Here is a 15,986-nt window from a genome sequence, read left to right as displayed (position 1 = left end):
TGAATTGCTCCCTGCCCAGCTCTTTTCTCTGCTCTGTAAATCTGCATTTGGTTTAAAGGACCTTCACACAATGTGGTCTCCATTTCCTCTCAGATCATCAGTGATCCATCAATAATCAATGATGTGCAGTAGGAACCAAATAGTCATGAAAATGGTTTCCCCACTAAAAATTTACTTTCTGAGTTAGTCCATTTTGCACGTGCCAGCTGTCATGTCTTGGCAGGTGTCCCTCAGTCACCACACTATCACATTTGATTGAAGTAATTATCAAAGAAACTCGTAATTTTCTTAGAAAATTAACAGAAGTTTTCTGCCTTTTCTTCCATTAAATTTCTCTTCTGTCATTCAGTATAATCCCATGCTTAGTAATTTATGGATTCAACCATCTCCTACATTTAACTTCACTCAGTTTTCTCTTTTGACCCATTGGTTAATATCAAACTAGGCAGGCAATATGTTTCCCATTTATCTGCCTGTAAATCAGATCAAGATCAGAATCAAACCAAGATCAGAACTTGTATATCCGTCTGTAATCTCCCATTGACTCTTAAATTAATACTTTTGGGCCACAGAGTGTCTCTACCAGAAGTTTTAAAGCTCTTGAATGAGACTGGACCTGTTGATTTAAGATTGTGTATTCTTGAAAGAATATTTAACATCTTCATCCTATTAACATTATTTAGTAATAATGGACTACTGGTCCATCTTCCTCTTGTGATATAATTTACCATCCTATTCGTTCCCATACTGAGAACAGAAATATTTATTAAATACTTTTGCCCTATAGCAGCAGTGTTAATAATTTTATCACCACAATCTATAAATGGAACTGTAAATCACTGCAATTTATTTCATTCCTAACATAAAAAAGACATCTTCCCTAAGGTCTTTATTGACTTCCTATGCTCTGCTCCTAAAGAAATACACTCATTTCTGTTTCCACTTCTCTTCATACAATTTTTAATCAGAATTTTAATTGCTGCCATGCTGTACCACTGCACCAGGAAGGCTGGTGACCAAAGCTGTCCTATCTTTTGATTGGAAAAGCATTGCTACATCTCAAACAAGTTTTCCTAAGTTTCAGCCACATTTTGTCCATCCAAAATTTTCAAGCTGTCTACGAGAGAGGTTAGAAATATTAATTCCCTCCCAAAACCCCTTCCCATGGGATGGCAGGGATAGAGGAATGTAAGATTCCTGTGTCCTTTCCTTTTTGCAGCCATTCCAATGCACCTTGAGGTACTCATGGGAAGAAGCCTGTTGCCCACGAGGGTCTGGGATTTGTCTCCTTCTACCCTGTCTCCAGAGGGTCTGTGGTAAAACAGTAGAGCATGTTCACCCTCCTCCCCTCGTGAACAGTGCTGAGACACAGCAGAGCAAATAAGGAAGCTGTGCCCTCCCAGAACAAATCCAAAAGTTTTTGGGAGAAAATAAAGTGAAAAAAAGTTCAACCACTGAGGATAAAAGAAGAGCAGCATCACAGCAAAGAAAAGGTGAGATTCATTTAACCATTTATCAAGTCTATGTGTAAAACAAACTCTGGCCAAACTTGCAAATACTTCTGTCTGAAAATTGCATATTGTCCCTCTAACCCTCTCTGTATCTCTGTGGTTTCTCTTGGGTCAGAATAAATATACAGCTGCTGCTTTACAAGGTTGTCTTCTCCTTTTTTAAAAAAGAAAATAAAAGTTATGCTTCCTTCTTTTATTGCACTTGACCTCTTCTCTGAAAGCAGAAAGCAAGAATATTGCTCAACTGAGCCTTTGGCTGTGACCCTCAAATTGTTTGTTATGGCTGCACAGGAAAGCAAAGTCCTACACATGACCTTGAGGGTGATTTTATAAAAATCAATCAAGCACTGTTATGATGGCCTCCCCACCAAGCAAAATAAATACAATTAAACCTATAATCACTTCTCTACAGTAATGTGCAAATTCAATGGGTCTCTTTAGGTGGAGTGAGGGAGAGAGGGGAGAAATATGTTGAGGCTATTTGATACTTTGTGAGAACATCAGAAGCACCATTCTTCTCAATTAACCCAGCAATTAGCCTCCACCTCTGCACACACAGAAAAGAAATCGTTCTTTATCTGCCTTTAGCAAAGGGGAAAAAAAGGGAGGAAAAGAAAGAGAAAAAACCAACAAGGCAACTCCGTCTGTCCCACTGGAGGGGAGATCAGCCAGACCAAATAATTAAAAAAAAAAGAATATTAAAGAAAACAAACCTGATTATAAGGTGGGGGCTTAATCTGCTGTGTGGGTAACTACAGCACCATCATGCCATTGGCAGAACTGGTTTTGTGAAAAGAGGTTTATCTTCTGAAGTCCTTGGAAAACAGTGGAGGGCACAACCAAAAGGAAAGGATTTTGAAATATAATTTATGAAACTTCACTTTTTCAGGTGTCTGGACTGGCTCATGCAATGCCACAGACCAGGTATCCACAGTATTACTATGGAAAGAGGCTACATCCTGCACCTCTTAAAAAAAAAATCAAATAATGATGGAGTAGAGGATGGGGAAGACTTGTGGGAAGTTTCTCCTTGCCTCTGTCATGATGATTCACGCTTTCAAACACAGCAGGTTATATCCTTTCTCAAAAACCTTATTTTTTTTAAAAAGAGTCCCTCTAACAGAGATGTTCTCGCAATGAATTAAAGTGATGCTGATATTTCTCATTCAGGTTGTGATTTAAAATGCCCTAGAGATTTTCTGGACTCCAAGGGCAGCAAAATCCCCATTCCAAAGTGCACCTTTCACACAGAGGGATTTTCTATTATCACCTTTTGAAGCCACACCTTGCATTCCCTGCTGATATAAGACATTTTTCCTAATGAACAGCTCACTAGGGAGTTAGGATAAAAGTGATAGATTTAGATTTAGTTCTACTTCAGATGTTCAGTCCTACTTCAGATTTAATTCTACTTTATGTAGAGCTAAATGCAGTGTCAAAGCAAGCAAACTGCAAGAAAGGTGCTGGATAGATAGCAAGACAATTTTTTTAAATAATCAAATGTAAGAAAAGTATTAATAAAATTGTCTTATTTTTCATTACTTTGCCATAACCTTCAACTAGCAGCAAACTTCCTCTGCATGGAAGGGCTTTTGCAGGTTGAGAGCTCATCTCCTCAACTGGACTACTCCCTCCCATCGCAGCGCAGGGAAGATCTGCTCAGGTTGTCTCATGTTCCCACAGCATTCAGTTTGCTCTCATCAGCTCTTCTCACTTGGTGTTTCACCCAAAAAAGCCACAGAATTCCCAGTGAGACGGGCTCAAGCTCAGAAGTTCAATTCCTGGCAAGCATCCCTGAGTGGCAAACAGCAGGAGGCAACTGCTGGGGCTGGAATAGCTTTGCTTGATCTGTGCAAAAAGGCTGCAGCGTGACAACCCACTTATTGCTCATTCTCCAGCTCCAAGGGTCGACCTGGTAGGGCCTCTGAGAAGGAAAAAAAAAAATCTCAAAGCAACTAAGATCCTCCTGTGTACAGGAAGAGGAATACAGAGTTTATGAGATTTAAAAAAAGACAATTATTTCAAGGCTCTGTCACCTGTACCCAGTTGACTTGCTCACATGACATTCCAACGAGCCATAAAAGTTGTTTGCATGCTGGACCATGGCTGAGCAAGATGCAAAGGAGAAGTTTGTTATATTGGCTCCATCCCAAAGGCTGCTTGAACTGAGCCCAAAATTCGTTCTCCACCTCCCTGAGAATATCTCTCCATGTTCATAGCACATAAGGACAGATCCCAAACTAGCTGTGAATTCAAATGCCCATGTATTTCCACCAGGACATCACTAACACTCTAAGAAGTTCAGCTTGTATTCCAGCATTTTGTTGGATGGAGGCCTTAATCTGTCCCTGAGAGAGGAACCAGCAGCTGCTTCAGTACTCTCAGGCAGAATTCATCTCCCAAGCCTGACATGCCTTTGTTTTTTGGCTTGCTGTGCTCTCAGCCATCTGTTCAGATGGCACGTGCTCCCTGTGAGCTGATCAGGCTCTTCCCTAAGAACTCAGGAGACAGGCAAAGGCAATTCAGATTGGCAGCCCAGAAGATGCTGCCACAGGTGTATCTGCTTCAAAGAAATCCTTCTGTTTTTCAGCTCTTAGATACATCTGAGATGCTTAGCAACACCTTTGATGGATTTGCAAAAGAAAAGCTGACTTGGTGGGGAAGAGGCACGGACACTCCAAGAGGGCTTTGAGCAGTTATGGCATCATCTAGGATATAATGAAGGAACTTCTAGTGAGTCTGGTGGAGGTATCAGGTAAACACCACACATAGAGGTGTGATGAAAAAAAGAGGTCTTTTGGCTGTTGTTTCAAGTTCCCAATTGACAGACAAGCATTAAGTGCACCTTTGGAAGAAGTTCTTGGCTGTGAGGGTGGTGAGGCCCTGGCACAGGTTGCCCAGAGAAGCTGTGGACTCCCCATCCCTGGAAGTGTCCAAGGCCAGGTTGGGCGGGACTTGGAGCAACCTGGGATAGTGGAAGGTGTCCCTGCCCATGGCAGGGATTTGGAACTAGATGATCTTTTAGGTCCTTTCCAACTCAAACCATTCTATTGTTCTGTGAGCCCCTCTATCCACGACAGTGATTAGAGAAAGGAGATGGTGCTGCCTCAGGTTTCAGCCTGGTCTCAGCCAGAGCTGTGTCAAGTTCCTTGGCCAGGATTAGCTTCCATAGATCTGTTCACTGTGCAGCATCCCAGAGGAGTCTCAAGAGCTACTAAAGTTGCAGCAAATCAATTTAATTGGCAAGTGAGAGCCCTGGGAGCCCAATGTACATGCTGTAAGCCCAGCTAAAACACGATGGCAAAAGAAACCTGTAGTCTATACCCAAACATGAACCAGGGTTTGCAGTTGGAGGAAAATCTGAAAAAAACGACCCCTTAAATTGCTACGGATTCAGGGCTTTAAAACTCTTCCTCCAGGAATGTCCACCTCTGTGAAATGCACTCTGCTGGATAACACTGAATTCCTGCAGCAAAATGTGCTAACAAATAAAGAACTGATGTCTTCCACTGTTTTTCCATGAAAACAGCTGGGATTTTAAAGCTCTGAGACTAATTATTGCAGGCTCACCGTAACAACGCAGGAAAATATCACACAGTGACAGAGAAAAATTGGGCTGACTTTTCTTCCTTTTAAATCTCAATTAAAAAATACATTGGATGAAATTTCCCATTAGCTGGTACTATTTGTACATCCCATGTTCTTCCTTTAATTAAAAAACATGCTTATTGCAATACTGCCAGAATCACTTTTACGGTATTTTAATTGTAATGTCTCTGCCTGATTAAAAAAAGAAAATATGAACTGGAAACTGCCTGCAAAAAAAAAAAAAAAGTATCACAATGAACATCCTAAATGAGTTGATCAAAATGGCATAGAAAACACTGCAACATGAACAGGTTCCAACTGTACCTACTGGCAAGGGATTTTAAAGTGGATTTAAGGACTGGTTGATGGCACAGACAGGAGAACAGAAGGAAAAGCTTTTTCCTTCTTTCAGTGAATTTAAACCCAATCTTTATCAGCAGTGACTGAAGCACTAGTTATTTGATAACTATTGAAGCAGGTGTATCCGGGAATATTTGATGCTCTTTTTAATAGCATCAAAGATGAGGAAAAGACAAGCAAAATCAATATCTGTGTTTCCCTTCCCCCAGACCTACTCACAGGATCCAGTTTAGCCACAGTCTGATCAGAGCATGGATTACAAGAAATTCAAAATATTCATAGAATCGTGGACTCATAGAACCGTAAAAACATTTGTGTTGGAAGGGATCTTAAAGAGCATCTCGTTCCAACCCCCTGCCATGGGCAGGGACACCTTCCACTATCCCAGGTTGCTCCAAGCCCCGTCCAACCTGGTCTGGAACACTTCCAGGGATGGGGCAGCCACAGCTTCTCTGGGCAACCTGTGCCAGGGCCTCACCACCCTCACAGGGAAGAATTTCTCCCTAATATCCAATCTAGTCCTGCCCTTCATCCCTTTGAAGCAATTCCTCCTTGACCCATCGCTTCATGTCCCTGTAAAAATTTTGTCTCCAGATTTCATGTGGGCTTTCTTGATGGATAAGCATTGCTCTTGTGATGTGGGTTCAAAATCAGACAATAACTGACAATGTCAGGAGTATCTTTGGTGCTTCTCAGTTCTTTATATTGTTTCCTTGGATCTCATGGTTTAAAAAAAAAAAAACAAAAAAACAAGGCTCAGGTTAGCTCAGGTCTGTTGGGAACTGAGTGCACAGATTTTAAAGAAACCACAGATGAGGTGAGTCAGACCTTTCTGAAGGCCTCAGCTTGGAGTCTTCAGCCATGGAAGAGGGAACTGGCACACTGGTTTCAGCAATTATACAAATGACAGGGGGATGGAAGAGCTGTGACAAGGGAATTGATTGTCCCTCCCTACTTGGCACAGGTGAGGCCTCTCCTCAAGTCCTGTGTCCAATTCTGGGCTTCTCACTTCAAGAAAGACATGGAGGTGCTGGAGCATGTCCAGAGAAGGGCAGCTGAGCTGGGGATGGGTCTGGAGAGTCAGTCCTATCAGGAGTGGCTGAGGGAGCTGGGATGGTTTATCCTGGAGAAAAGGAGGCTCAGAGGGGACCTTCTCACTCTCCAGAACTACCTGACAGGAGGTTGTCGAAAGGCGGAGTTTGGCCTCTTCTCACGGGCAACAAGTGACAGGACAAGAGGAAATGGCCTTAAGCTGTGCCAGAGGAGGCTCCAGTGGGACATCAGAAAGTATTTCTTCAGCATTCCAATGCTTGAAAGGGTTGTCAAGCACTGGAATGGGCTGCCCGGGGAGGTGGTGAAGTCCCCATCCTTGGAAGTGTTCAAGGAATGACTAGACTGAGTCACTCAGTGCTATGGTTTCATTGACAAGGTGGTGTTCAGTCAAAGGTTGGACTTGTAGATTTTGGAGGTCTTCTCCAACCAAAATGATTCTTTAATGGAAACTGAGTCTTTTCTAGTACAAAGACCAAAGCAATCTTCTCTCTTATGCCTGCAAGAGTGGCCATCTCAAAATTGCCATTGCAAAGGCAACTGGCCAATTGGGGATCTTCAACCCCACAAGGGTATCCTGGCAATGACACCCTAAAATTCATCGCCAAGGCACTCCTGAAAGACCAGGCAGAACTTTTTTTTGTTTGTTTTTTTTTGTCTCCAGACCTCCTTAGACCACTCTAATTTCAGACAAAGGCAACAACACATGTCTGAGGTATGAACCCACCAAACACAAAGAAGTTCCCCCAGTGTAAGCCCTGTGCAAAGGAATTTCCATCTGCCCTGGGTTATCATAAATATTTCCATACTTGTGATGTCGGGATTACAAAAATAACTGCAATCTGCTGAACACACAGAATTATCTCCAGTCTGTCTATCTTGTATCTCTTCCCCAATCAGTTTTGTCTGAGCTGTTTCACAGTCTGACTATTAAACTTTCCACTGCTGATATTCATATGTTCATGCTCTGCTTTTTGAGCAGGAGGGAGAAACTCCTGAGCCCTCATGGCAGTGAGGAGAACCCAGCTGCTTAATCCTATTTCTCCATTGCTTTAACCTCCATTGCTTCTGCCCAGTCAGTCTGGTCTCTACCAGAACAACTATATGTTTTGGGCTATATGTTAATACAGCTGAGGAAGACTCACTTTAAGGCTTGCACATGAAGCTGGATGTCCTTGTTATAACACTCCTTTAAACAATTTCTACAGTGTTGAAATCATTATAAGGATGTACAAGCAGGGGTAGTATTCGAAGTCCTCATGGTGTCTTAAAAGAGAATTTCAAGAAATGGGTCTGTAAATGTGTTTGGTTTGCCAGATACAGCACCAGAAAAAGGGCAGTACAGCATCACTGGAATCAGTAGCATTAAAGCTCATTTTATTTTCAGCTTGAAAGTGCACAGACAGCCTGATGCTGAGTCATGAAAGCCAAAGGGAGCAGAGCTACAATTTAATCCCATTCTCCAGCTCCAACCAAGAAAAACTCTCCAGCTAGGATAGGAATGGGATATTTCAGTTGAAGCACATATCTACACCCACCTACAGGTTAGGGGGTTACTGTCATGCCCATTTTGTACCTGGGGAAAGTAGTCAATTATTTGACACACTCACAGAGTCAGTAGTTTACGCTCTGAGGGGATCACCTGTGATTCATATAAACAGGTATCTACAAATATCTAAGATGAATAAGTTTTTGGTGATGTGTGTGTCTGTCAATACAGGAGCCTAAACAACTCTCCTGAGCTGGACAGCTTTAATAAGGGGAAGACCAGGAAAGATAAATCCCAGCCTCATTTCAGAGTAGATCTTAGTGGATTTTGACACCAAATCTAACTGAGACTAAACAGCCAGAGCAATCATGGGGGTGGATGCAACAAGCAACTTCACAAAGCTCTGATAAACAATCCCTGTGCAGGTTTCTGCTTCTAAAATGTTTGGTCCTTAGGTATGGCATGTAGCAATGGAGAAATAATAACATCTTGAATATTTTAATGCTGCTTTCCTAACTGAACTGACATTATAAACCAAGCTTCTTGGAAAACACGATAAAGGGTAGGAATGATTTGAATGTCAGATGATCCAAAGCCATAAAGATACTGCTCCAGACTTCATTAAATTCAATCAGAGCTCTGGTAGCTTCATGAGTGCTGACTCATAGATCAAATGTGTCTGTGAGTAGGTCCAAAGTTCAAAGGGTTTCTACTGCAGTATTGTGACCAAACTGTTTCACCTTTTTAATCTCAAAACCTCACACTTGATTTTTAATTTTGTTTTTAAACAGGAATGATGTCTGGTGTAGCAATTCTTGAAAACCCCTGAACATAAGCTGAACAACTTTGATTTTTTATGGAAATGTTCTCACAATAGAGAAAAACTTACAAAGTCTTTACTTTATAAAATGATCATTCAAATTCAGATTAAAATATAGTTATTATGTTCTTTATCACCATCTCAATGTAAGACTAGTACCTTTAACATAATTTTAACATAAAATCATTTTGACTAGCAAAGATCCTTCAACATATAAAAACTCCTGTTTTCATTTTTTGAGGTGTTTCAGCAGAGGCTTAACTTTGAGCAAGCAATTTTGCTAGCAGAACTCATTCCTTTAATACCAAGCATGTGCACAACAGTTTTCACAACCAGGACCTAATTTCCAGAGGGGAAAATTTCTGGCATGGAATTACAAGTAGTTTTAATCCTTACTTTGACAGAGACCCACAGAGATACACCTGTCTCACACTTATTCTAGGTCTATGAGCAGGTACATGAACCTGGCAAACCCAGTGTTTCCCCCCATAACTCTTATTTACTGTCCACCAGCTGTGCTGTAGGATTTTGGATTATTAATTACATTTGGTGGTTGTGATCTGCAATTCTGTAACATCATTAATTTTGTAAAGGTGTTTGTGAGACACCTGCCTCGAAGATGCCAGACAGAACAGAGCTGATTATTGTTATCAGCAGTGCCATTATCATTGATCATTGCTCAGGACAGCAGCAATTTTGGTAGCTGGGGGAAAGAAACGGGGGGGCAAAGCCTTTCTACTTATATTGTCATTATGCCTCAAACAGCACAGACGATGCCTTTTGCATATAGAATAATTAAATGCTTCCCCCATCCCCATCCTGTGCATCAAGAGGAAACTCAGCCTGACTGACCATCGGTGTTGGAGGTGGGGAATGGAAGGGGAGATCACGGGCACTAAGAATTCCCAGCCCCGGATGAAGCGGAGCACCGAACCCCCCTTTCGCAGACCTTTGAGATGCAGCAGGTTGAGGACGCTGGTGCTCGTCCCCAACAGCAGCGTCCGGCCTCCTTCTATCGTGACGTTATCGCCATCTCGCGGCTGGTGGCCAGCAGGCCAGCTGGAGTCCTCGTCCCACTGGCCGCAAAACTGGAGGGCAAGCTGGTAAGAAAAAGATCCAGAGAAGTTCAAAGCTCACCCCCCTTCCACCCTTCAAGGAGCCAACTTGCCCAGAGAAGCGTGGAGGAGATGCCAACGCCACGTTGTCCGGCGTGGTTTTGGCATCTTCCCTGCCGTGCTCTGGGCAAGCTGGCTTCCAGAGGGAACCCTGTGTAGGGCAAAGCAATAGAGGGATTGGGATTGGAGAAGTTCTTGGCCTTCAGAAATGCCTGTCACAATTCAGGGGTTGCCACTTGTCTCGTTCTGCTTTGGGGAATGAGGGGCTGTGCTGCAGGTCTGGCTGCAGAACGACCACAGGTTTGCCTGGTGTGTGTCTCTCTCTGCCTCCCAAAAAGCAGAACTGCACTGTTTTTTCCTGGCAATGTCATAAAAATAGCCTGAAGAGTTTGGAATTAAAACATCCTGCTAGACAGGCAGTATTTTGCTTCAGAGGATTTTTTTTCAAAGGCTCTCCTGCCACTCGCTCACATTGAGAGAGACATTCCTCCTTTCAAATACCTTTTTAGCTTTCTCAGCTTATCCAGTGTTATTATTGCCTCTGCTTTGATGGCTTGTACATCAGTTCCAAATAAAGCACTGAACAACTCAAGAACAGCAAAGAGACTGACTCACAACGAGCAATGGTAAAATGATGCCTGTGGGTTTCAAATCATGGCTCCTCCTTACCTCTAAACTTCAGGCATGCACTTTGCAGTGAAGGTTTCATAGAATCACAGAATGGTTTGGGTTGGAAAGACCCTTAAAGATCATCTAGTTCCAACTCCTCTGCCAGTGGCAGGGACACCTTCCACTAGACCATGTTGCTCAGGGTCCCATTTGGCCAATTTCTTGAGGAATACGTGAGTATTTTTGCATGGACGTGTGCACAAGTGTGGACACAAACATCGATAACATATTATTTGGTCTCATATGTGAATTAGCAAGAACATCCTCAACTCATTCGAGGTGGAGGGGGAAACCAGACATGGAAATATTTGTGGTCCTCACCGAGTTGTGCTAATGTGAAACAGGAGTGGAAAGAACAACCTCAATGCTACAGCAAAATTACTCCATTTTCAAATTGAGCACATCATGTGCATTAAAACTCTTGCTCTGGATCTGCAGAGGTTTAGGTGAATTAATACTGATGGTGTTATGATAGTTATTCTTTTTTACTGTGCTTTTGTCAGTTTTAGCTTTATGTTCCTGATGTTTTATACAACATTTCTGATAACACTGTTCCAGAGCAACCTGGTCCAGAGGAAGGTGTCCCTGTCCATGGCAGGGGGTTGGACCAAGACGATCCATAAGGTACCTTCAAACTCAAACCATTCTAAAGTTCCATGGCTCTAATTATTTACACCAGGGAAGGGGTGATGGTTCCCTGGCTAAGTGATACAACTGGTTGATGTCCACCCTGGATGGATGCTGCTATTTTCTACCCTCTGACACATTCCTACAAAGGGAATTTACTTGGTTCAGTTTAGACTGAAACCTGGAACTACATTGACACGCACACAGTGAAAACATCTAGGAAGCTAAATGTCTGGTGTCAGAGGGAATGAACCACTTCATCATTACAGAAGTACAGATAAGCCTTCACACCTGTACACAACTGCTACAGAGAGTACAATTTCTCCAAGGTTGCTAAGTATGATAGGACTAGTTTCATTTCATTAGCTGTAAACATATAATTATATATTTCAGAGATTTAGGATGAAATTCCAGCTGAAAGGATAGATATCTTTGTCCACTGCCTTTCCAGAGAGGCTGTGAATTACTCTTCGGTGACAGTGCTTTGAACATATACAAGGGTATACCACAGATTCATTGAAAAGTAGCTAATTAAACTTGGCTTTGTCCCAGAGCAGGGGACAGAGGAGAGTACAGTCCATGGAAAGGTGCATATTTCTCAGATACACTGCTTATCAAGCCAACTGTAACACAGTATTACATATTCCATACCTTCACATCTGGCACAAACACTGCCAATGCCACCAGCAAAACACTGCATGATGCAGTTGTAAATGGTGGGATCCACCAGAAAATTTGGTTGAGAAAGCTTGTTGAATGTCATAAAGTCACTCTGACATCACTCTAGTCCTCTGAAGTCACATAGAACCCTCCAGTTAACCCTAAGGGGAAAGCAAGACCATAAGGAATATAGAAGACTGCTTTTGCTAGCACTAAAAACTTAGGAAGCTGTTGATGGAAGCCTTGTAAGAGTTAAGAAGAATAAACTCTTCTTCATACTGTGACTTTTTCCAAAGATGTTTCCCCTTTCTAAATATAAAACACTCTAATTCTTCATTTAAGCTTCTCTGCATACAATATCTGTGTTTAAGCTCTTGTTGGATTTCTGCTGTCACCTCTTAGAAGACCCTGTATCCATTCAGTCCTAGCAACACCCTCTAGCATAAAAGCCTCAGTGCTCATCTATGACAGTACAACTGTAGAATCACAGAATGGTTTGGGTTGGAAGGGACCTTCAAGATCATTTCGTTCCAACTCCCTGCCCTGGGCAGGGACACCTTCCACTAGACCAGGTTGCTCCAAGCCCTGTCCAACCTGACCTTGGACACTTCCAGGGATGGGGCAGCCACAGCTTCTCTGGGCAACCTGTCCCAGGGCCTCACCACCCTCACAACCAAGAATTTCTTCCCAATATCCCATCTAACCCTGCTGTCTGGCAGTGGGAAGCCATTCCCCCTTGTTCTGTCCCTCCAGGCCCTTGTCCAAAGTCCATCTCCAGCTCTCTTGGAGATTCTTTAGGCACTGGAAGGGGCTCTCAGGTCTCCCTGGACCCTTCTGTTCTCCCGGTGAACACCCCCAGCTCTCCCAGCCTGTCTCCAGAGCAGAGGGGCTCCAGCCCTCGGAGCATCTCCGTGGCCTCTGGACTCGCTCCAGCAGATCCACATCCTTCTTACATTGGGAACCCCATTGTAAGAGCTGAATGCAGGACCCCTGCTGGAAAAGTATCTAACTTTCCTCATCTAGGAAACTAAGAACTATTAACTATCTTAAGAATGCAACTCATAAAATATACAAATATTGTGAATCAAGTGCCTTGTTATCAAGATGATGCATTTGTCCTCAGTAAGAAGCAGTCCCTACACCATCAGCCTAAACGAAGACATGTTATTGCTCAAAAGAAAGTTTACTACTCAAAGAACGATTACATAGAGGGAGAAAATGGGCTGATTAAGGTCGTAAAAATCTCTGTTGTTCCACTTGGTCCATACCTAAAGGTTTCCAGTGAGAAGATGCCTGGCTTAGTTCACTGCCACATGTACCACCTGCCCGCGCATCCTTTGTGTGATTTCTGATTTGTATTATTCTTTTTTTTTTTTAAATAAAAGTAAACAGATGAACACCAGCTAATAACACAAGACCAAGAGCTGTTTATAATCACTTGTACCATCCTTGCATTATCATGGAGAGAATAGATCTAAAGAATCTTTCCCAAGAGGGAAAAAAGATGGTTTGTTCAAGGAATGCACTTTGAATCACCACAGCATGGAGGAATGTACAGGAGGGATAGAGGGAAGGCAGCTCTGTGGGGATTGAAAGACATCAAACAATTTTATTTGGTGACCCTTCTCCTGCACCCTTTCCTAGGATGAAAAAACACATCCTTAAGACCCTTGAAAGAAGAAGGAGTGGTCTAATGCAAAGTTAGCAAAATGGCCACATGCCCTCATTCCCCAGTACATTTTCCTGGACTTTGTGAATCCCATGTGATTACCCTCCTGTTTTCTGTGAGAAAAGCACAGTGCCATCTCCAACATCAATGGAATTTTTAAGTTCCTTTTCTAAATGGTGGTAGTGGTTATGCCCAGTTCCCTTTAAGCAGCCCATGGTGAAATAACATGCACTAACACATAAACTAATTGCATATCTCTCATAAAGCAGGGTGGGTGACAATGTCACAGCTCTGGAAACCCACACTCTCATCTGGCCCTTCTAGTTTCCCTCCTGTCTAGTCTAGTTGACCTGTTATCAACATGGGATTGGTTGTAGCCCACACTGACCCTACAGACACCAAATACCACCGTCTCTGTGTGCTGAGGGTGATATGGGGGACTTTGCTGCCCTGCGGTTTGAGCACACTCTTAGGGCCACTGGGATGGACCAACTCAGCTGAGACCCCAAAGAAAAAAAAATGAGACAACCATTTCATCTCTCAAAGGACTGTATGGCCATGATCTAAACCTCTTCATCATGAAGAGACCTCAGTACCTTTCCCTCTGCCTGCAAGCGAGCAGGATCAGAGTGTCTCCCTCACTGTTTTTTTCATAGAAGAAAAACATCATTCTTTATCCATTTTCCCTCCTCTTTGGCACCCAGTATTTGACCTCTGGTGTTTAATTTAAATAGTTCTCAGTCAGACTGAGGAGCAGCAGCAGCTGCAAGTGCCAGGGTCGTGGCTGAGTGCCCATTCCACACGTGCTTGGTGAATGAACCAGGAGGAGCCTGCAGAGCCAAGGAAAGCTGCATGTCAGCCACTGGGCATCTCCCTCCTGTGCTTTTCCCAGCTTCAGGAAAAATGACAGGGAGCTTGAAAGTCAGGATGGGAGAAAGAGGAGCTGGCATAAAACAAACCCTGAATGGTGAAGCTGGAGCTGGCTGGAGGCAGCTGCTGCAGTGAGGAGGCAGCTTCACACTCTGGCTTCAGAGTGTAGCAGAGTTGGGAAGATGATTTGGAGGAAACGGAGCTTATGAGACCATAACACCTCTGCAGCCATGGGTGCCACTGTCAGAGCTCACACTTGAACATGGGCTATTTCAACTGGATTTAACAGGAGGAGCGAGACCACAAATATGCTGAGGTCCTGCAAGGTTTTTGGAAATCAGTAGCTAAATTGAGGCAAGAGACCTTTTCAGTGCTTTTCGCAAGTAAACAAGTATAACATGAACTGAACACTTAAAATGGTCACCCAAACTTTAGCAGGACGTGTCCTCACATCGCACATCCACAGTAAACCCACCCTGGCAACATTTCACATTTTGAATCCAGCACAGCAGATGACACTAACTCAGTAGGGAACCAAAGCTGCAAAATATGGGCAGAAAGCACAGGTAGGTGGGGAATCACCAGCACTGGGAATCCCTAAGGAGCCAGTTATTCTTCCAGGGACATCAAAGAGCAGAAAGACCAGGGAGGGGATCTGACCTGAAAATTCAACAAACAGAGTCCTGCAATACCTTTCCAGCCCTGATATCTATTTGGAGTGTGTGTCATGCACACACCAAATTGTACTTACTAGGAAAAGTTTCTTCACCCAGAGAGTAGTTGGGTGCTGGAACAGGCTCCCCAGGGAAGTGGTCACAGCCTGACAGAGTTCAAGAAACATTTGGACAACACTCTGAGGCATGTGGTGGGATTGTTGGTGTTGTCCTGTGAAGGGCCTGGAGTTGGACTCAGTGATGCTGGTGGGTCCCTTCCAACTCAGAATATTCTGTGATTATATGCACAACCACAAGACCACACCTTGTGTAGCAGGCCCACAGCTTGTGTATAACACAGGTTAATTGTGGGGAGTATCAACTCCTTCCCAGTTAGGTCTCCAAAACAATGAATGAATTATAGAAAGGTGAAATAACGTTCTCATGGCATGGAATAAATGATGCACAATCTCCTTGCAATTCAGCACATTACATCCTTCCTCCCTGCTGCACCTTTTTTTTTTCCATTTTCAGGCAGATTTCTCTCCATTTTATGTTTTTTAGCTGCTGCTGTTGTCAGCCAGCCTGGGGTTGCCTTTATGTCAGCCTTTGGGGACACAATCTCTCAGTATCACTTTCTCAGCTTGTGTCTGTGACTAACAGGGCTGGGAAACAGCAGCAGCCACTGCAACAAATGAATAAAGAACAGTGATACACTTGCATTCTCACACCGACTGGCAAACAATTCACAAATGGGAAGGATACCAAAATGCAAGGTTTGGGCTTAAAAGGGTTGAGAAACTCCTGTTTAGACAAAGTATAGGTAATCTGATCATACTTCATAGTAACTTTACAATTTGTTTAGTTAAGTGGGATTTGTTTAGAGTACAGTCCTGAAAAAGAAC

The 15,986-nt window shown here is 43.1% G+C and overlaps 1 protein-coding gene across 7 annotated transcripts in view; it reads right to left on the bottom strand.

Moving 5' to 3' along the window:
* Positions 1–15,986, bottom strand: part of PKHD1 (PKHD1, fibrocystin/polyductin) — a 254,701-nt gene that overhangs the window by 159,265 nt on the left and 79,450 nt on the right. For all 7 annotated transcript variants that reach the window (XR_003532415.1, XR_003532416.1, XM_027672673.1 and 4 more), the window contains one exon: positions 9,768–9,918. Coding sequence is in view for 5 of the 7 variants with exons in the window: in XM_027672673.1 (XP_027528474.1) it covers positions 9,768–9,918 (151 nt within the window). In the remaining 2 variants the exon portion in view is untranslated. The remainder of the gene's footprint in view (positions 1–9,767; positions 9,919–15,986) is intronic.

The sequence above is a fragment of the Neopelma chrysocephalum genome, unplaced genomic scaffold (genome assembly GCF_003984885.1).
Source record: "Neopelma chrysocephalum unplaced genomic scaffold, ASM398488v2 Primary Assembly neopelma1_97517, whole genome shotgun sequence".
NCBI lineage: Eukaryota > Metazoa > Chordata > Aves > Passeriformes > Pipridae > Neopelma > Neopelma chrysocephalum.
Note: the sequence above shows the minus strand (reverse complement) of the source record. Positions and strands in the feature narration are given on the sequence as shown.